Source organism: Amia ocellicauda, chromosome 20, assembly GCF_036373705.1.
Source record: "Amia ocellicauda isolate fAmiCal2 chromosome 20, fAmiCal2.hap1, whole genome shotgun sequence".
Taxonomy (NCBI): domain Eukaryota; kingdom Metazoa; phylum Chordata; class Actinopteri; order Amiiformes; family Amiidae; genus Amia; species Amia ocellicauda.
The window spans coordinates 4,232,394-4,254,821 of NC_089869.1; the positions used below are offsets into that span (position 1 = coordinate 4,232,394).

At 35.3% G+C, this 22,428-nt stretch overlaps 1 protein-coding gene across 1 annotated transcript; it reads left to right on the plus strand.

Moving 5' to 3' along the window:
- Positions 1-729: 729 nt before the first annotated feature.
- Positions 730-21,905, plus strand: LOC136715919 (kazal-type serine protease inhibitor domain-containing protein 1). The gene is made up of 5 exons (XM_066693330.1): positions 730-951; positions 4,065-4,684; positions 17,294-17,454; positions 19,162-19,309; positions 20,942-21,905. Exons 2-5 carry the CDS (start codon positions 4,180-4,182, stop codon positions 21,034-21,036), a joined length of 909 nt encoding a protein of 302 aa, XP_066549427.1. The 5' UTR covers positions 730-951; positions 4,065-4,179; the 3' UTR covers positions 21,037-21,905.
- The last annotated feature ends 523 nt before the right edge of the window (positions 21,906-22,428 follow it).

Below are 22,428 nucleotides of genomic sequence, written 5' to 3' on the forward strand. Positions count from 1 at the left end.
CCAACAGGAAGCAACAGATCATTCAAATTTGAATTACATATTTTAATAGAGATATACCATTACTCTAAGAGATTTCCAGCTATCTGGTAGCTTAATTATAATGGAATTATGGTTGTTGAGATGTTGAAGCAGTTGAGGAATACAGGAAAGGCAGAAGAGAGAAAAATGTAGAGAGAAAAATTACAACAGTATCAAGCTAGGTTTATTGAAAGTCTATTTTGGGAGTCATTGTAAATTACTGAATAAATATACAATTTCAACAATATTTTAACCACTTTAATTTTTCTCACTGTTCGCAAGGGGAAGTTGAATGGAAGGGGTCATGCACAAAAACAATTGTGCTCAGCTCCTTGTAGACCACAGTTAAGAATATTCACAAGGCATCTACATTGTCAGCTGTTTCAGACCTGAGATGAACGCTAAAAGCAAGGCAATTGTTTCAGCAAAGCAGGATCATTCTTAAGCTTTGGATAGAATAGAAACCAGAAGGCCCCTCATGGCCTGGAGCTTTGCATCTTTGATCTGAAGAAACAGACCTGAAAAGGGAGGTGCCTTAGAGGGGGGAAAAGAACAAAAAAGATACCCCACATAAAGGAAAAGAACACAGGAAATCAGACGGAAATTGACAGGAGGGGTGAGTGAGTCCAACAAAGACAAAAGTGAAAAGAAAGGGGGTGAGAAAAGAGGAGAGACAAAAGAAGTCGAGAGGTTACAGGGAGAGCAAGAAAATGGCTGAAGGAGGGAGGGAAGAGAGAGAAAGGCAAGGAGGGAATCACATTTCATTCTGACATCACAAGTCTTCATTGAGAGAGGGCTGAGAGTAGCAATAGTCAGTGGGAAGGTGCTCCATACAGGCAGAGCGGTGCTTCTGTTCAGTAGACTGACAACCTCCCTTCAGCAAGGGAACCCTGCTAGCTTCAGCAGCTGACAGCTTCACAGCAGATTGAACTGGTAAGCAACACTTGCTGTTCTGAGTTTAATATTGCATACTCTCACTGAAGCACTTACATCTGTCTTTCTGTGGTTTATTGGTGTCATTGTTCTATTTATTTTGCCTTTTGCCAATTCAATTGAAAGGTGTATTAACTATGAAAACAGAATAACTGACTTTCCAGCTGCACATCTTTGGATGTTTTTAAAAAGCGAAATAATTTCAGTTTTTTATTTAAGATTATTGATGGGGGAATTGTGTTGGAGAAAAGGAAATAAAAACAATTGAAATCATGTCAAGTTACATATGTGCAAATAGTAAGAAAGTTGAGACATCTGTTAAAAATATGCACTAAATCAAGAATTCACAAGACATAACTTAAGCGGAGCCTACTTTATTTGTCTTTTTACGTTTGTATGTAATGTGTGTTAATGTTGTAATGTTTGTTAATGTAAGTGAATGTAGAGTAGAGTAGAGTATGTTATACCTAGATGTTTTAAATGTATACTGGCAAATGTTTCATATTACAGTGCATGTATTCTTTAAAGACAACAGAGTTTGTTGCTCACATATATATGTTATGTCTTTATTTTTTAAATACAGTAATTATTCTGAATCTTTGAACTACTGCATTTTGTAAACAGGAACATATTGCAGCCTTATGGCAACCAGTTGAGAATAGTTTCCCACCTGACCCTGAACATAACCGGAATAAATTAATAAAGTGCAATTAATCTCTACAAGGAAGCAAAGGTAGCTTAGTTTATAACAAATTAGAGCCCATACACGCACGCAGTCTATGCTGTACATTTTCAAAGCAAGTTTCAATACAAGAGTTCAAACACTGTCCACATATTTGGGAATTTGACTGGCCTCTGTGCTAATTTTAGAATGTCATATTGATCATCTGAATTTCTGAAATGTTTTACTGAACGTGTCCTTGAGTTAATCTTGTGGTGCTGGAAAGTCCCCGCTGTTTTGGACAGAGCTTTCCCAGTCAGCAGTAGCCCACACATTTTCTACCTTCAACACTCCAGTTAAACAAAACATATCTGCTAATACTTCATGGAGATGCTCACATGAACTTGCATAAAGCAACAGAGAAATTCAATGAGTTTATAGTGATTATATAGTGTGGAACTTGTTTAAAAATCCATTTAGCCTAAACACTCCCATGTTTCCTTGCTGAAAAGATTTAAAAAAATTTAAGTTAATTCCTTTGTCAAATGTCTGGTGGTGGATGTTAAGAATAACTTCCCTGGCAAATGCAGAATTAATTAAGTTAATTATTAGAAACACATTAATTTAACTGGATTATTTTAGAATCTTCTGGTCATTTGTAGCTGAAGTAATTATATTGAATGTTTTAAAGATTTCATTTTTTTCATCACCAGCATGTGTGTATTGGTTTGAATTCTGACTTATTGGCTTCCATCAATGTGATTTGGTGTCTAGTAAGAGGAAACATCCCAATGGTAAAACTGGGGGAGATTGTGAAATTCCTGGGTAGAACAGCCTAAATTACCTAAATTGAAATACTTGCTTTATGAAGCAGGAATAAGGGTCAGAGGTCATGGCACAGATGCAACAGATGGGGATGGTTTGGAAGGAGACAGGAAGACAGCAAAGCTCCCTTTAGAAGAAGCCAGGCTGCAATAACAGTTAAGAGAGGCAGCGAGACAGACTTTAAAGAAAAATGTAGGACAAATACCACGGGACCTGAAAAGGAAATCAAAAACACTTTTTGGGGGTTTTCACGTGAAGCTAACGTAAATGTCCCAGTTTAGACACAGTGGCATGACCTGCATTGTCAAAGACAGTGAAAAATATGCATTAAACAGGATTAGACTAGACTGTTTAATCTTGGGGAAACCTATTCCTTGGGATTAAAGGTGAAAAGATTTGAGCACTAGGGGAGTTGTAAATGTTCACAGTACCATAAGTCATGTGGATATTTTTTTTTCACCTGCCACAATCTATTAGCTGATTATATGGCTTTTTACCTAGCCTGCACCACAAAGAATTCACCTGAAAAAGAACAAAAATGTCTTAAATATTTTAATTCATTCAGAAAGACCATTTTGACAGGTATACAAGCAGAAGAAAATGCAAGTCATGTGAAAACATTGGAAAGCAGCCAGCGACGCTAAAGCAGTGTGTCGATTATGTGGCTTTCGTGGCTGTTACTTTAGTAGTAAGTTAATGTTACAGCAAGCATTATTTTCGTGTGCAGAATTTTTTTATTTTCTGTGTTTAAGGGATTCATTTCAGGAAGCTGCACATACTACACACTTTATTTCAAACTTTTTAATTATTATATTAAGCTTGAACATTAATCAAAGTATGTTTATTATTATAAGTAGTATTATTAATCATCATTGTCATCATCATCAGATTTTAAAACTTCTCAGAAATTAGCATCTTAATCCAGTCAGGACCATATCTGTAATTCTTATAATTCTCTATAATCTGGGGTGTTCAACAATAAAAAGACAAAGCAAAAACAAATCACCAATATGATCATTTTCTTCTTCTTGGACTGTGAATGCTTTATTGGGTTTGCACATATTGCTGTATTTCATAAAGTTACATTATATTCCTGTACAGATTTAACATGCAATAACTGTTCGCACCTAAAGTTGTAATTTACCTTTAAGTCCATTTCTGAATTTTGGTACTTTAAAACGTGTACAAATTAGGAAATCTTTGACACTGGGGGAAAAAAACAATCTTCAAAAGCACAGCACATCTTTCATTTTCTCCCCAATGTAGTTATCAGTTACCAAGCAACAAAGATTGTTTTCTTAATCGTATTTAGTGCAAGAGTTTGTACAAAAATGTATAAACTTCAAATGTGCCTTTGCAATGTTGCAGCTGACTACATAATAACATAGTTCATTTGGTATTGTTGTCCACTCACAGAACAATACTAGCCTAGTCTGAAAAGAATAGAAACTGACATGCACATTTTGGAACAAAAGACTGAAAAGAATGGATCTGCCTTCAGGTTATTATATTATGCAACCTTTAATAATTTGTGTTTTAGAATTGGCATTTAAGATAAAATGAAGTGCTAATAAATAATAATTAAAAAGTGTCCACTGACAATCCCACATTTACTTATCTTCGAAAGGGTTCGAGTGATGAAGGTGCATTGACTATTGTGCTGACTTGAAGGAAGCAAAGCAGCGGAGAAAGGCAGGGTTTGAAGTGATGGATTATTCTCGAATGAGGCTACTGGATTGCTGATGGAAATGCAACATTTGGAGCACCACGTGTCCAGTGGATGGGCACTGCTTTTGCTCTGCCTGGCTCTGCCACAGCAGCTGGCCTGGGCAGTCCCCAGTGTCCCAGAATACCTGCAGCGTGGCTGGCAGAGGCTACTGGAGGAAGGTGAAAGCTGTGCAGACTGTCAGCCACAGGACTGTCCCCTTCCACGCGGGTGTCTGGCCGGGGTGGTGATGGACCACTGTGACTGCTGCAGGGAATGTGCCAACCTGGAGGGGCAAATCTGCGACCTGGACAACACTAACCACTTCTATGGAAAGTGTGGGGCGAATCTGGAGTGCAGGCTGGACATGGGTGACCTGCGGGAGGGGGAGGTGCCCGAGCCACAGTGCATCTGCGTCTCCAACAAAGCTGTGTGTGGCTCAGATGGAAAGACCTACCCTCAGATCTGCAAGTTCCAGGAAGCAGCTAATGCCAGGCCTGATATGAAGCTCAAACTTTCCCATGAAGGGCCGTGCGAAGCAGGTGAGGTACTTAAACTATGAACATAAGTATTGATCTCTTTGAAAATATATTTAATTGATGCCATAATTGATTTATCCCTTCGAACAGCTAGGACACACATGATGAGAATGATAAAGTGCCACAAAATGCCAAGGAAGATGAATGTCACTCATATTACAAACTTGGCACATTGTTTAAAGACCATAATGTTAGAGCTTTACTTATATGTTGGTCAGGGGTTATATGGAGTAAAACTAATAATGTCTTGAAACCACATGTAAGCTCTGTGGTTTGAAAACATGCCTTGCTGGGACTGGGGTGGCATTTTTAATGACTTGCACCTGCAGCTGTAAAGAAATTGAAATGAGTTTCTAACCTCCTGATATGGATGAGATGATGATGGTCAGCTAGTTTTTTCTTATAATTAGAAACAACTGATGGTTTTATGAAGCCCTCTGAACAAAACTGTGGCAAAAAAACACTTGTATTTGTTAAAGGAAATAAATAAGCCATATAAAAATAACCTACATCTTTCTGAATACATTATTTCCCATTGCATTCTCCTGACTTGAACTGTAAATGCCCATGAAGTTGACATCTATTTACAGCCCTATAAAACCCAAGGGCCTTCAAAAGCCATCTAAAAGCCAAGCTTCTATGGGTAGCTGCCATAGGCCGTAATTGTTCTTTGAGCCATAGGTTGTCAGAATAGCTGGATAGTTAGCAATGTGATGTAATTGGCAGCATAATGGAATAAAGGTTTCAGCAGCAGCCAGTATTGTAATGAATATCATTCAATGCTCACTTTCCCTCTTCTAATTTTTAAAGAGTCGCAAAAGCTGAGGAGTAAAGTTCTGCTGAAAAACCTGCAAACCTGAAAACTGAAAGCCTTCATGACTTTTACTGATCAGTGTTGGAAACAGTTTATGGTTTAAATGATTGTAGCCCAGAAAATGCTGTGAAAATGCTGCAATTGTAGTTATAATATGTAATCACCATGACAACAAGATTTTGTTGTTGTTTTGCATAATAAGCAAAATATCATGTTACACATCTTTGTGCAGTAGGCACAAAAGCCTGTAAGTGTAAGTACCTTCGGAGAGTTATTTGTTGTTTTAAGGGCGTTGACATTCAAATTTTAGTAGGTCAAAACTATTTTATATAATATTTGTTTTCTATGTATTCATTCATCCATTCTATCCTATTAATTAAATATAATTCCCATCTATAAGCAAGGGATTTTTTGTTTTGTTTTTGTAGGCATGGAACAGCAGAGTAGCCCAGAAGGAAAACTTGAAGAGTTCTAGTCTAACAATCAAATAAAATGATCTGAAGGCAGATAATGTGAGAGATCTGAAATGCTGTCAGTCCCTTTTTTCTCAGGGGACATTTCCAGATCTTGTTCTCTGACAACAGAGAAAACATGGGTTCACATACCAATCCAGATGGAAGTGTTATTCTAATCTCTCAGGAACACCGCCAAAACAAAGACTGCAGACAAGACACCCTTAATCCTACAAACAACTGGCTCAGCAACAGTTGCTGCGTCTGAAAGCACAAGCTGACAATCGTGCTGGAAAATAACATTAAAATATCAAATGAGCATTGCTGTGATAGCTGTCCAGGAAGGGTATACATGATACTAAGGCAACATACAGCACTGCAGCATATTGCAAACAGATGTATTTATTTTGTATTGGTTTTGTTGTTAATGTTTGTTTAATTGTATTTCTTAAATTGACATTTGTGGTTATTTCTTGCCTTGAATGGGACTTGACTTGTTTCACATGGCAATTTAACACCCATGGTTTTGTGAACAAAGCATGTGTATGTAAGATTTTCTAAGGTCATATTGAGTTATAATCAAGGACAACATGATAAATAGACATCTTCGTTATTAAATACATTCCTATTAAGTTGCTTTTAGTGACTATGGATTGACGGTCAAATATCCCATAATGTGCCCATGAAATCAAAACCAGAGCAATACCCATTCATTTTATTTTTGCTTATTAAATTCAGAACCATCAATGCATGTGTAATTTATTATTTTTTGTGACATGATGTCTACTTCTTGACCAGCAATAACTTTCTAGCTAACCTTGGCCAGTCATTTGAGCTTGGTGAATGGCATATTTAAGTTATATTATGGTATTTCTATTAACAGTAACCACACTATACATTACACTCCAAATTAACTAAAGGCAGCTACCTAGAGTGCTTGAAATAGTGAGACATGTTTATTGGCTAACCTGATAGTTTGTGCTGCAGCTAAAGAAGTACGAAGTCACTGTTTGTTATATTTGCTCACAGGATCAGTTTAATTCAGTGCAAATAAAATGAGCCAACTAGAAAGAAACATTCAGCTATTTTCACAGTTGGCAAAATATATGCATAGATTCTTAGGTCGCCTTTATTTTCACCACATATATAATTTGTTCTGTAAAATTGATTTCAAGCAGCTGTGCTATGGCTAGAGGACCTTTTTGATAGAAATACCAGAGGGATATTAACACAGTGGAAATCCAGGCATAAGTCTCGTATTACAGTGAATAGCAGATGCTGTATGTTTGACCATAGAAAACAACTATGCCCCCCTCCCCACCCACAAAAAAGTGTATAAATCTTGTATACGCACGGACATCGAAATGACTCACACAATCTACTAGTGTTTTTCATTCCTTAAGATTCATAGTACTTGTATTCATGTTTCAACATAGTTACTCCTGTCAGATTGTTTTCAGTTGCCCCCCCACCCCTAAAAAAAAAAAATAACAAACATCAAAAACTAAAACTAATTGATCAGTTCATTAAGATCACACCTTACAAACTTGTATTTAAATGTTATTATAAAGGGATTTTACTTAAACAAAGCAGTCTTAAAGCATTCACAGTACAAATTATACTCTTTTGTTTGCAAATAGTTGTGCAATAGTTTCTAATCCAAAAAACAGAAAAGGTAGTTTTTCAGAATGCCAAATCTGTACAATAGCTTGCAGGCATAAGAGAAAAAACTCTGAAAATGTTTCTTAATGGCTTTTCATGTAAAGCTGATAGGTAGTTGTTTACTTTAGCCTTTTTATATTATTATTTTTATGCCATGTTCCACAACTGGTATTGGTGTTTACATGAGTAATAATAACTGTAAACATGTAAAATACTCTATTCAATCTAATGTATCATTCTCAATTAACGATACAATTCATGTAAACTATTGCAGATGTTTTTGTTTTGTTTTAATGACTTTCTCAATGATGCACTGTAGGGGACTTGTTTTCAAGGACTGGTAACTTAGTGAGTGCCGTATTTTTTAAAAATTAAATTGATCGCTTTGTGTTATGAAGTCTAGGTAACAAGTTCTGGAACTCTAGTTTTATATGTTTTGGAAGTGTTACTTCACAGTTTTTAAACTGGAATTACTTTACTAAACAATGAATATCAGCTCTCTAAGATGTAAGATTCTCCTTTCTGAAGCTTTAACATTCTGAAGGTTGGATTTTGCATGATCTATAAATGTATAGATGAATGTCTCTAATACACCTTTTCCACTGGTATATACAACCTGAACCAGGATGGCATGGTGCAGTATGTTACTCACTAGCAATTCTGTCAAGCCAACCCCGAACCAGGCCATGAATCTTCAGGCCAGAGGGAGGACTTAATTTAACTCGTCATCACGTAGCATCAGTCTACCCTATTACTAGGCTTAAATACATTACAAATACTTAACAAACTACTGCTGCAATTTCTATACTAGTTTAAAAAAATTGTAGGATTGATCTAGTACATAAAGGGATTAAATAAAATAATGTTACAGCTTGTTTCAAGTGATAGCCGTTCTTCATCTGTAAGTTCAGTCTTTAACCTCCAACGTCCGGTAACATTTTTAACTCATCTTCTCTTGATAGATATGTTTATTTATTCATAATACTAAAAGCTTATATCTTATCAATTACAAACTGAGCCATAGCAACAATGATTAATCCAAACATATGCATGTTTTTGAAGTAGGTGAGCTTGTGACATCATTAAATGTAACCTCAGCTCAGCTAGTGCAGTGGAAAAACACTCAAACCAGCACCAGGCCGATTCGGCTAGGTTCCAGCTTGGTTTAGGGCATCTTGCTGGCATCAAGTATTAGTATGCTTTTACTATTCTGCACATTGTGAACAGTATGTTTAATTATGTATACATATTATACCACATGAGTCCATACAACAGCCCTTTAAATAAGCTACTAGTACTTGTATATCTTGTTCAACCTTTGGATTTCATTGGCCTTTGGTCTTCTTCTGAATCTATTTTGCTGCTTCTTGAGTTGAATGATCAATGACAAAATAGGAACATAGCATTTCTTTTAGCTGTAGTTCTTGAATTTAAAATGGTTTGTATGTTGGTCCAATACCATTTGTAAGGTAGCATATATGATCGTAAGTAGCCGTAATATGTGTGTAAGGTCGTAAGGTAACATATGCATTAATCAACTCTACTGTATTTGCTATTTGTTGTAGTTATATTGTCATCTGTGGATACCATAGCATAATATAACCATTAAACATCACTCCTCGTTCTCATTAATAATGAACAATAAAATTTAAAAGTCGTAAGTTGAGACTGTCGTAACCTGGAACTCGTTTGTACAGAAGATATGTTCAAATAAAAAACTTACACTGAAAATGTTTGACACTTTAAAGAAGCATATTAATGCTGTAGGACCACTCCTAAGTTTTAATTACGCTGTTGGTGCAAATTCAGTAAGGGATGGCAGTTAAAATTAACATGGTCATAAAGATAATTAATCAGGCTGACCATTTAGGAAACTTACTGATTTATAACAGTTAAAAATACCTTATTAATTTGACATATGGCTGTAAATATTAACAAAAAGGTAGCATAAATACTGTAAATACCAAAATATACCCCTCAAAATATGGGCAAGGCACACTGCGGAGTAATGTTTGTCCTCAACGGATAGTGCAGATAACTGCTTCCCTCTGGTATCTAAATGCTGACAATCTGATCCATGTAGAAGGTTGATTTACTTAAAATGTAATTCCAAACTGTGAATGATGTGGAAAAATGTCAAAGCCCCGAAAACCCTCTGGGATTCCATATTTTGAGCAAGCAGTGGTGGTCAAAAATCATGTTTTAAATCCTTCTAAATGTATTTGCATGGGAGAGGAGAGGGACCTGGGGGGCTTGGTATGGACTTAATTAAAGAATACAATGCAGAAGGAACTTTTTCCGAGCACTGGGTAAAGCACTAGCCTTTTAGTGTAATTTGCATCACATTTTTTCATTAACTTTTTGATGTGCTCAGTGTATGTGAATCTGTAAATGCAGCAGCAGTCACTCTCTTTACAAGTAACAGCTGGTCTCCCTTGTCTCTTGTTTTGTTGCCCTAATAAACATCATTGGCACATTCAAAATGTATATATTTATAAACTTGTTTGTACGATAATGGATCTGATTGTTTTGTCCCTGTTTGTTTCTTCTCTTGTCTTATTTTCTTAAGTTAGCTGTTGATACTATAAAAAACATGTACTACAGTACAATGCCTTTCCAGGGAGCAAGATCTCAGTTCTCTCATTCTTTCTAAAGCCTCTATGCAACATAAATATTACTGACCTGAATTCACATTCATTTTTGAAGTAAATTATTAGAAGAACAGCAGTAATTTATAGGGCTGCAAAACTGTGTGTCCCTGCAGATTTTTTTCCTTTCTTTTTAGTCTGTTGTTGGTTTCCTATGGCTGAAGGGAATGTAAATTTATATGAGAATGTAAAACTCCAGATTTTCCATTGGGAACAATATCTACTATATCTATATATATTCCTGTATTTGGCTACGAGTTGGTTTTCTAGGAGTCAAGGGGTTATGTCTTTTTTGTATCAATAAATACTTAATGTATTATATAACATACTTCCCTACCTGACTCCCTGTGGTCACAAAAAATCCCAGGGCATTTGTCGTAAAGAAATGGCCAAATTTCCAACTACAGCCCTAATCAATTCCCTGATATAATTGGCATTAATCTCTCTCCCCACCTCCCCAATGAGTAGCTTATGTGTGGTAAGCGTACTGGTGCACTATGGCTGCCATCGCATCATCCAGGTGGGTACTATACATTGATGGTGGTGGAGTTGGGACCTCCAACATGTAAAGCGCTTTCAGTGTCTTAGAAAGCGCTATATAAGTGTAAGGATTATTATTATTATTATTATTATTATTATTATTATTATTATTATTATTATTATTATTATTACCTGTGGACTGGGACCAAAAAACAGCCCTGGACTTTGACACGGACAGGCCCACTACTACCTGCCCCGCCGTTTACACTTCAGCCCCTAATAACACCACCGATCTGCATCACAGCTACTGGGTACACCAGTCCACATTTTGCAAGAAAATGTAGATAGAATGTTTATGGGTAGCCATAAACAATATTAACAATTACATGTGTAATATGTATCATCAATATTGTTCATTATTTAATATCAGGCTAAAATTATTGCAATAATATTATTGCGCAAATAAAAGTGTTAATGAAATAGGAATAAGTTTAAATCCATGTTGTCTACAGTACCATCATTAAACAAGGCAATGAATAAGTTTTTGTTACATGTGTTCTCCTAGGATTTACAAAAAAAAACAGACAAAATGAACAGTACAACGTAGGAACTTAAAATACTGACTAAAATTACTAAATTAGTATGACTAATTTTACTTTCCATAGATTTGTATCATGCCCGAGGTCAACTGGCACACAGGTTGACCAGCCCACCAGGAATGCTCCAATGACCAGTCCATTAGTGTATATACTTAATTATATATATATATATATATATATATATATATTCATTTTGTTCTGTTAAACCTGGCATCTGATTTAAGGTTCGGAAAAAAGTTCTGTGGAAGAAATGCCTTAAGCATGAAACTGCTTCAATTAAACCAATAAAATAACAGTTCTGTGGAATGAAAACATCATGATCTGGAGTTAGACACTCCAATGTCAAACAATCTAAAAGAGAAATTCTACAGACATAGGTAGAAAATATTTTATTAAGTGGTGGGTCATTTTCTGGTGAGATTTGAAGTCACTAATTCATAGTACTGCTATGAATCATTAAAGGTAAATGCCAGTGTGTTTTTCATGAAGACAACATGTAAGCATTTGGTAACAAAGATTTCCAAAGTGATGCCTAAACCGAGCATGCTTATTTTTGTTCAAAAAAGGTTCAAGACCCTTCTTAAAGAATATATACAAGAAGTCTATGTTTCCCTTAGGTAGCTGAGTGGTTCAATGGGAAGAGAGAGATGGAAGATTGTAAGGTCAAGTTTGTTTTTTTCCCCCTCATGGCATGTTCACTTCTTGTGGAAAGATAAATGTAATTCCTCATGAATTCCGATAGTACAACACAGGACAAACACATGAATACATGATGTAATTCTTGTGAACTCAGATGAAATTCATTTGTAATTCAAGTATGTGAATTCATCATGAGTCAAAGCCTCTTATTCATATGGAATTCATTTTTTATAAATTAAGTTGATCATATATATACATCATGTCTTCACACATTAATTCATGTTTTTCACAACCCCCTGCGAGCGAGTAAGAGGGTATGAATTCATTATGATTCATGGTTATTAAGGGTCTTCTTTTCTCCAGTATGTTCCTCATTCGTAATTCCTTTTCAACAAATGGTGTTAATCACGTGTACAAATCGGGACTGGCTATTTGAATAAAAGCAAACAAAACGTATGGATTCATCACAATTTTGAATTTTAAAATGTATTTTGTCTTGCAATTATCGGCGTTAAGCCAAGTTACGTTTTCTTGTAGAGAATCATGCTGATTTACAAGATAATCACATGCACTTCATGTTTACAGCCAATTATTTTAAAGTCATGACTTATTCATGTTATTTCCTAATGAACACTGCATGAGCAGACCATTATAATAAAGTCATACACTATGCATGGTATTTCCTAATGAACACCACCCACATGATCAAACAATTATAGTACAGTCCTTAGTCTAGGGGCAAGAATGTATACTGAAATGAAATGCGTGTATAGGGGTTTCATGCTGTTTAGGATGTACTACTACAAACGGTGCCCCGATGTGTCTATGAATCGAGTCACACACGGGTCCACTGGGTCATCAACGTGTTCCACGGAATTAAATAATAATAATAATAATAAGAATAATAATAATAATAATACCTTTATTTATTCAACGCTTTTTTGATGGTGCCCCAAGCGCTTTACAGACATTATAAACAGTAAAACAAGAAAACAATGAAAAATGTAACTGTTAATAAGATCACAATAAAATACCAGCAACAATACAAGGATTTAAAAAAAACGTTTGCACGTATATTTATGTAGATATCTCAAAAAATTATGCCAGTATTAATTCTATGCTAAATGTAAATATATGAAACGCTATATTTTACTGATATTTCACCATGGAGCTCCTATTGCCGACATGCCTGCATAAAGTTTCCAGTTTCCTGTTTTGCTTCCTACCAGGGGTTTTCTTTTAAATCATTCTAAACAGTCAAAAGCTCTCAGTGCTTAGTCCCGCCTTTCATAAGTAAATTATCCAATCAGTGAAGAGATGTTTACAAAAGCAACTCTGCTCATAGGTCAGAACTGCTCCGGGGGCAGAACGTTTATGATTCCTCTGATTGGTTACTTGGCTTTAGGAGGCGGGACCTTGGTTTTGAATGCTTAGTAGTGATTCTTTTCAGTGACTCGATTCATTTGATTCGGTTCAGTTCGGTGAATCGATTCATTTCGTTCATTTCGTTCACTGATTCATGACTCACACCAATGCAGCCCGAATCAGGACTGGTTACATAAGAAAGAACGAGTCATTCACTGCACACCACAAAAAAGCGAGGAAAAGTCTATATTTGACTGTTACAGTTACAGTTCAATACAGTTGTAACAAATATATATTTAAAATCCCGGAGATAACAACAGTTTGAAGCATTAACATTATTTAGCCAACACGATTAATCTAATTAAATTTAATATATTGATTGGACAAGTGCGTCTGCAAAGAATTATTATTATTATTATTATTATTATTATTATTATTATTATTATTGTTAAATAAATGTCTTACGCATAGGTGTATCTCAATTATTATTAATATTAATAATTATTATTACAGGTAATTTTGTTGATTTACCTCAAGATGACTTGCAAGTATTAATAATAATTGTGCAAAATGTTTTACGTGTATAAAACATTAAAAAAACAGACCTCATAGCGATTTATTATATATTTTTGTTTTGTTCTGCAGACGTACCCAATGAATACGGACTGTAATACACACACACATTATGTACAGTAAATATTGCATAAACGTCTAATCTCATTTTCTGACAGTAGTCTATACTCGGTCTGGATTATGTAACTGACGTCATTTTGGCTCATACATATTTATTTCTTACGCACTAAGCAAGAGGGAAATTGGAACCAACATGGCGCACACGGTCTTCAGCTTCATAGCATTCAAGGACTCGCCAGGACGAACGAATCTGCCGGACTGAGTCAGTGAGTCATTGAACGAGAGTCGACAGGCGGGTCTGCGGCTCCTGAGCGCAGCCGCTGCTCACAGCGAATCAAGAGAGCCGATTCAGTGCGTCACTGATCCGATTCTCATCGGTCACCAAAATGAATCGTTCAAAAAGAACGAATCGTTTCGCGAACTGCACATCCCTAATGCTTAGTGTTCATTTTAAGAGAATATAACAGGAGTTTATGCAAGCAGGCGGTGGGCAGCAAGATTTTCATGGTGAAATATCAGTCAAATATACCTTTAAATATATCTGGGGCTGTTGGGGGGGTTAGTTAATGATACTGAGATTATTACTGTTAGAAATCTGGAAATACTCATTTCCCGGTTCATGAGTCAGCGCAGCGCGGGATCAAGGGCGCCGTGACTGGGGGGCCCGTCCTGGGGAGGGTATATATAGAGGCCCCGTGGCCGCCGGCAGGACAGTACAGAAGCTATTTTCAAAAATAAAACCTGTTGCAGGAATCACGACTCGGTCCGATTATTTGCTGTTTTGGTGTCGAACACACATATAGCATACAGCAGATATCACTACAATATTACATGTATATAACATTTAAAAATAATAATAATTGTATGCCCTTACAACATAGCATGATATACCCACATATTTCAGTTTACTTAATGGTCTGCTCATGCAGTGTTCATTAGGATATAACATGAATAAGTCATGACTTTACAATAATTGGCTGTAAACATGAAGTGCATGTGATCAGCTTGTAAATAAGCATGATTCTTTATAAGAAAACGTTACTTTGGCATAACGCCGATAATTGCAAGAAAAACGACATTTTAATCAAAATTGTGATGAATCCATATATTTTGTTTGCTTTTATTCAAATAGCCAGTCCCGATTTGTACACGTGATTAACACCATTTGTTGCAAAGGAATTACGAATGAGGAACATACTGGAGAAAAGAAGACCCTTAATAACCATGAATCATAATGAATTCATACCCTCTTACTCGCTCGCAGGGGGTTGTGAAAAACATGAATTAATGTGTGAAGACATGATGTATATATATGATCAACTTAATTTATAAAAAATGAATTCCATATGAATAAGAGGCTTTGACTCATGATGAATTCACATACTTGAATTACAAATGAATTTCATCTGAGTTCACAAGAATTACATCATGTATTCATGTGTTTGTCCTGTGTTGTACTATCGGAATTCATGAGGAAGTATTGCCCATTATTGTAAAATTTTACCGTATTGTTAACCTAGAATTACAAGGAACAATTTCATACAAAGCTGCATTCAAGCAAAATGCTATTTATGTAACCAAATATCTTTGAAATACTATTATAATTTTATTATAAATAAATTGGGAAAGCTTATACCTTTTATATGTAGATTACAATGGGAGTTAAATTTTCACTTCATTTTTTTTTTCCAATTCATCCAAATGTATTAAATCCATATTGAAACTGTAGCCCATCTAATATTTATGTTTGACTGTTATCCAGGTCTGTCCCCTTAAGCGACAAATCACACACTTATTGCTCAATTCATTCTAAAGCTAATAAGAGGATATTACAGCTTGAGGAAATGTCTAATCTTTTTTAAAATTATAGTAAGATTATCTATACTATCATTGATTTACAAATCTTGGCTATTCATACCTGTAAAATGTATACCTTTTGAATAAAAAGATGCTAATATTTTTGTTCAACAGAATAATACAAAGCATGTACATTATATAAGCTGCCGCTATCCACTCATAACTTCTCACATACATGTTATAAAAGGAAAGGTTTCCCCTCCCTTTTGATGTACCTATATAGAGCACTGCTGTTTTGCCAGATTGCCAGATATTCTGTGGTTTTGTATTCACATCACAAGATTCCTTTCCCTAAAATACCAGTTGGATCAACAATAAAATACCCTTTTCACACCTTCTCAGAAAATCTGTGGCTATGTGTCTCTTTCGACAGATGAACACATATATTGTTTGTGTATATTCATGGGCATGGCTTGTTGTGAATGGATCCTCTTTTTGAAAATTCAAATAGACAGTCAGATCTGGGATCTTCAGATAAAAGCTGATCCTCTGCAATGAATGAAGGGCAGATAAGGAGTTATAAGGGGAATGCTGATTCTCCTGACTGCACACACAGCTGTCACCATGACCAATCCATTAATGTATAGACTCATATAGACCTTACAGAGCCTTTTGGACCTTGAAAATATCTCTCTTCTGAAGAGCTTAAAATACACTATACAATATACACTATACAATATACTGAGAAAACATGATATGTCATTTTTGTTCAAGTGGAATTACTAATTGTGTTACAAAGATACCTACTTAACTTGTTCTTGAAAAACTTTAGCCACATGCTGTAGTGAGCGTGTAGTCAGAGAAAATCTATTTCAGTTGAAGCACAGCATTATTGATTCTGTCTGTATTTAATAGACAGAAAACTGTCATCTAAAGCTTCTCAATGTATAAGACAATGTAGTATTGTAATATACCATTCTGACAGAAATCTCATCACATCCAAAGAAACGTACATTTTTGTTTTATTTTACTAATGAAAACGTATTTGTGGGACTAGAAGGCAGATGCTGGTTAAATTCATTGTATTCCTTTGAAGAGAAAATACACAAGTCAACCAAGTCATACCAAAGACCCAAGTCTTTCTTCTCTTCTTTTTCTTTTGTTGTTTGTTTTTTACTTTTACAGTTCCTTTTGTACAAAATAGTTTGATGTGGTGTGTTTCCTTTTGTTTGCTTGTTTTTAATTTCAGTTGTCAGCAGGTCTGTTTGAGATTAATCCTTCTAATAACACCATAAAAATGTCGGCACAGTATAACAATTACAAATAAATCATGATGAAAAACATTCAGTGCCAGTATCTATATATGTATACTGTTGTGTTTTCTTTCAGTGCAAATAGTGTATTTACATAGGTTGTATTTTAACATGCCTAAATTAATTATATAGATTTTAAAATGTAACATAGTTAAAAAAATTGTTATGATTCTCTGTTCACTACTAATGATGCTTTATACCTTCATGCAGCCCCCAACATCATATCACCACCTTACGACATATGGAACGTGACAGGGGAGGATGTCATTTTTGGCTGTGAGGTTTTCGCCTACCCCATGGCCTCCATTGAGTGGAGGAAAGATGGAATGGAAATGTTTCTCCCTGGAGATGATCCCCATATCTCAGTCCAGGTAACTGACAGGTGCCATGTTTTCACAGTGATAGTAGGGGGATGCAAAAAAAAAAAGGTTTGCCACAACATAATGACATTCAATAGTATTTCCATGGTTTATTTCAAGCAGCAAGCAAGAAAACCCTCTCTGATAACTCAGACAACGATGAGGACAACGAGGAGAGCAAACAATTCCAGTCTTGTGAACAAAACTTAATTTGTAAATTTAACCTTTTTTATTAATTTAAATACTATTTTATATTACACAGTATGAATAGTATGATCAAACATACATTTCCATATTGGAATTGGGTACTACCCTTATCAAATCCAGAACTGCCCAATAGGAGTAACCCTACATTGAGGACATACAGAAACATTATAAATGAGCTAGGTTTCAATAAACACTTCTTGCTAAAACATTTTTAAAGTCATAGAATGATTATTATTACTTTACACCTCAATTTTCTCTCATGAATACTGTTTAAAAAGGAATATGTATTTATGGGGGCAAATATTCATAATTTAAAGAGGCTTAGAATTAGTTTTTGCTTTCCTTGTTTGTTTTTTGTCTTGTTTTTTCAAAAAAAAAATGTGTATGATACATATTTCTAATAAATCCAAGGAATAAATGATCTGCTGTGGAAAACTAAGCAGATTTGTTTTAATAAGTCAAAATAATATTTTAGAGTTTCTGTGTCCACAGTGTCTTAAAGAAATTATTAATGTAATAATGCATGTTTTCAGTTTGCTAGATTAATCTCTGTTTGCTTTATTGGTGTCATTAAGGACACTTTAAATATACAGAGTAACCTATATAGTTCTTAATGTATGCAGTTAGACTTCCAGGATTCCACATGGAAAAAAAGTGAGTTGGCTGAGAAGCAAGTACATCTTGCAGTCTGGTTAGGGGAAGGGATAAAGATATGGGATGGGTATACTTTGCTGACAATGCCCTTATTTGCCTTATTTTGTGTGCTTAATGAGTGGATGAGTGGATGAATGAAATGTGACATCAAAGTGTGAATGTAAACACTACTGTTGGTCTGTGGAATTACATTTGAACTGGAATGCAAGCACTCCACCCCTGACTGAAAAGGCCAATTATGCAGATCTTAGAATAGAAAGCACACATAGAGGAACACACATAAAATTTGAATGATCCAAATTCCTTCATCTAGCTTAAGTGCCACCTACTTGTTTTTACGACCACAACATTATTGATAATAGGACTCAGATGTCTGCTTTTCCAGAGTGTAATTTTCTGCCTAAAATATCAACTTTATTGCACTGTTTTCATTTATTGCCACTAAGGGGAAATCACTTCCTACAGGCTGAATTCAGATGTGCAACACCCAGATTATTTCAGATGATGAAATTGATGTTGCTGAAGAAAGGCAGCTTTTAGAGGTTTTGTTTATTGTTCTTTCTTCGGAATGTTCCTAATCCCGCTACATTGTTTCCATTGATGTTTTAAAATACATATTTGAGAGAATAGAGTACAATAGAGAATGTGTACCTGCTATTACTAAATCTATAGTAAGAGCAGACATTTTAAAAGAAGATAAGGACTAAAGAAAGATAGAATACAATTCATAAACACTGGTATGAATAAGATTAACTTTGGATCATAAATTTAGTGTTTCTGAATCACATGTTAGAATCCTTAACATATTAAAGCCTGATTTTAACAACGTAAACTAATATAGTAACTTTCCACCTTTAGTTCAGGGGTGGCCCACAGAAGTATGAGGTCTCGGGCTGGCTTCAGATCCAGAAAATTCGCCTTGCTGATGAGGGGACCTACCACTGCTTTGCCAGAAACAGGCATGGAGAAGTCACCGCAACTGCCAGTCTGACAGTGATCACTCCAGGTAGGCCTATCATCAGTTTCAATTGCATTGCGAGTTAGTATATTCCCTCAGTAGTAATGTATTCATTTATATATGCAAGTGTTTATGATGTGTCATGAAAACCTTAATGTTTTTTACTGAAGCTTTCCTCTATGGTGTTTTAAAATTGGGTAACAGACAGATAACAGCGCACGTCTTGCTGTTTGCCACATATGACAAGTTGTCCATTTTAGTTGAATCCAATTACAACCCAATTAGAAAGGAGTCTATTCATTGTTTGCTTTTGCTTATAATTTGTTCAGAAGCTTCTATTTGTATCCTCAAACCCCATTAAATTATACAGTTTGAGATTGAAAAACTATTTCATATGGTTTTCCCAGTTACACAAATGCCGTTTCAGAAAGTTTGATTCACTATTCCTTAATCTAATCCTACCACTGAAATGACTCAATTTTTGAATGTGATAACAGAGTAATAGGATTTCCATTGAATTTCCCCAGCCAAGCAAACATAATAAATTAATTTATATATAACTGACTTAAGTTGTCTTTCATGTTGCAATGTTAAGACAATATTGGCTTAAATGAGATAATATATTTGACTGGAGCAACACAAAGTTCGGGCAGGTCATCTGCGTATGCCACAACAAATATCAGAAAAGTGGATAAACGGTCAAGCTCTTACATGCTCACATAAAAATGTATATTTTCTTATATGAAATACAAGGGAAAGACTGCTTGCTTTGAAACCTAAAGTTTTGGCTCGCTTCCTCTGTAGATTAAATTGCATTTGCCTTGGTTTTATCCTCACTTTTCAGGTAGATCAGCCTCTCTCATTTCCCTTAGAACAAAGATAAGCAAAACCAATTCTGCAGAGGATCCTGGTTTTCATTCCACATCAGGTCTTACTGAAATAATTGTGTATATTTGGAGCAGATGTCAAATGGCCCGTTTTTTCCACATCCGAATGAGGTTGCTTATTGAAAGATATCAATTAAACCTGCAGGAATTCAAATTGGCATTGCCCAGGCCTGCCTTGTTTATGGATAAATCATCTCTATAATGTTTTTAAGCGGTGTGAAAATGGCACAGTATCCATTTAGCCCTGCATAAGCTCTTATCTGAGTGCAGGGCAAAGTTCAAAATTATTCTTCTGTTAGTTTAGAGCTGGATTCAGTTCACCAGTTATATGAACTTGTACAGCTTAACATCCCAGTGACCACAGGGTCAACTTTTCAAAGCATCTTTGAAGGTGAAGTGTTCATTAAAAAACTTAAATTGACTCAATCCTTTCTTGCTTTGACTTGGAGGGGTCTTTTCAGGAGGAACGGCTGTAAATCAATACCATTCATAATGACATTCAGCTGGTGGTTAGACAACCTTTAATGAAACTGCCTCATATTAGTTTGAAAGTTCATTGACAAAAGTGCTCAAAAGTCTGGTTTACGTAATTACTTTGATTTTACCAGCAAATCCTGCCATATCCTCAAAATGAATGAATTAGTTAATTCATTTAAACCTACTTAAGCTTGTCTCCTTAAGGTGATTGTTACAAGAAGCTTGAGAGTGTCTAGCTTTTTAACAATTAAAAATGGTTCTGCTGCCCTTGCTGAAAAATATGTTCAGAGAATCACATCTCTTGTTTGTGTTACAGATCAGATGAATTCAACTGTATTGCAGCTGCCGACATCTCATCATCGATATACAGAAGATTACTCAGACTCAGAAGACTTTGATGACTATTACTAAATCACCTCTGCTCAGGTTCTATGTACATGTCCTCCAGGTCCAGTATTTCTCAGGTTGGGTTTTACTAGGAAATGCTATTATTTAGTTAGTCTTTTATCTGTGAATACATGATAGCAGAATAGAGCCATCCCTTTAAAGTTCCTTGGTACAAAAAAAAAAGAAAAACATGTCCCTGGGATCTCTGTACAATTTCAGTATTTCTAATGCATTTTGCAGTCAGTTTAACCCTAATTGTTTCTGGTGGTTGACATATATAAGTAGTGTAAGTAGTGAATTAACTAATTGATGCATGTTAAATCAATACAGAAGTTTGTACAGTATGGGTTCCTCATGGAAACTTCAAAATCTCATTAGCATGCTGAGCAAATTAAACTCTTATAGTTGACACTCAACAACTATGTGTTTTAATAAAGGACAGCATTAGCAATGGATGGGATTCTAAAAAAAGTGATTCTAACATTCCCCCTTTAGGTTTTATTTTTGTATTATCTTAGACATTTTTTTTCACAGACTGAGGAAATACAAATATTGCAATATATCTAACTAAACAATTGGCAAAACTTGAATTGTCAAAAACTTCCTTCTGCTGTTTCCTACTATGTTGCAGAAAAACTAGACTTTATAACCTGACATTTTGCTTTAATGGTGACCAGGAAGTGAATTGACCATTTTCAGTGAAACTATGTCTATAAAATATTTATTGTTTCCCTTGTATATCCTGTATCTGTCTGTAAGAAATCACTCTGCAGCATTGGCTGCTGTTGATTGATCTGTATCAACTTTGTGTATAACTCATTTTTAAAGATGTGCTATATATTGTAAATATTTACTCATAAAACAATATTGTACTAATAAACAAAGTGTCCATACCCCAGAGTCAGCATATGGTTTTAATATATGGAATTAATTCTATAGTATAGCAGCATTTCTTTAATGTTTTGCTGACATTCAGATTTTTTGTAGAATTTAATGTATTATCAAACATTTATTTTCATAAGAGAAATTCTTGGGTGGGGGGGATTTAGAAAGTGTAGGCCTATATACATGTATACAATATTTTAATATTAACCATTTCTGACTATGATATGTGTTTGTATTTTTTGTTTTATTTAGTGTCAGAAACTGTAATATTTTTCTCTGAATCTTTGTACATGACTTACAGTTAAAGACACAAGGTAATAGTGGTCTATTAGGTATTAGATATGTGCTCATTACATAGGAGAAACCTCTACCAAGACTGGACGTTCCTGCTGTGTTGGCCAATGTTGGCATAAGGGGGAGGGGTTATAGTCAGCAAAATGTTCTCCCTCCTGAAGTTTATAAGGCAAGACTTTTACAATTGGCTTCAGAATCAAACCTGTTAACTAGAAATTAACACACACAAAAACAGTG

Excerpts from the sequence above, each read along its gene's own strand:
- LOC136715919 (XM_066693330.1), top strand. The coding sequence starts at position 4,180 with ATGGAAATGCAACATTTGGAGCACCACGTGTCCAGTGGATGGGCACTG. Across the intron at positions 4,685-17,293 it reads TGAAGGGCCGTGCGAAGCAG|CCCCCAACATCATATCACCA; the intron begins GTGAGGTACTTA and ends ACCTTCATGCAG. Across the intron at positions 19,310-20,941 it reads TCTGACAGTGATCACTCCAG|ATCAGATGAATTCAACTGTA; the intron begins GTAGGCCTATCA and ends TTTGTGTTACAG.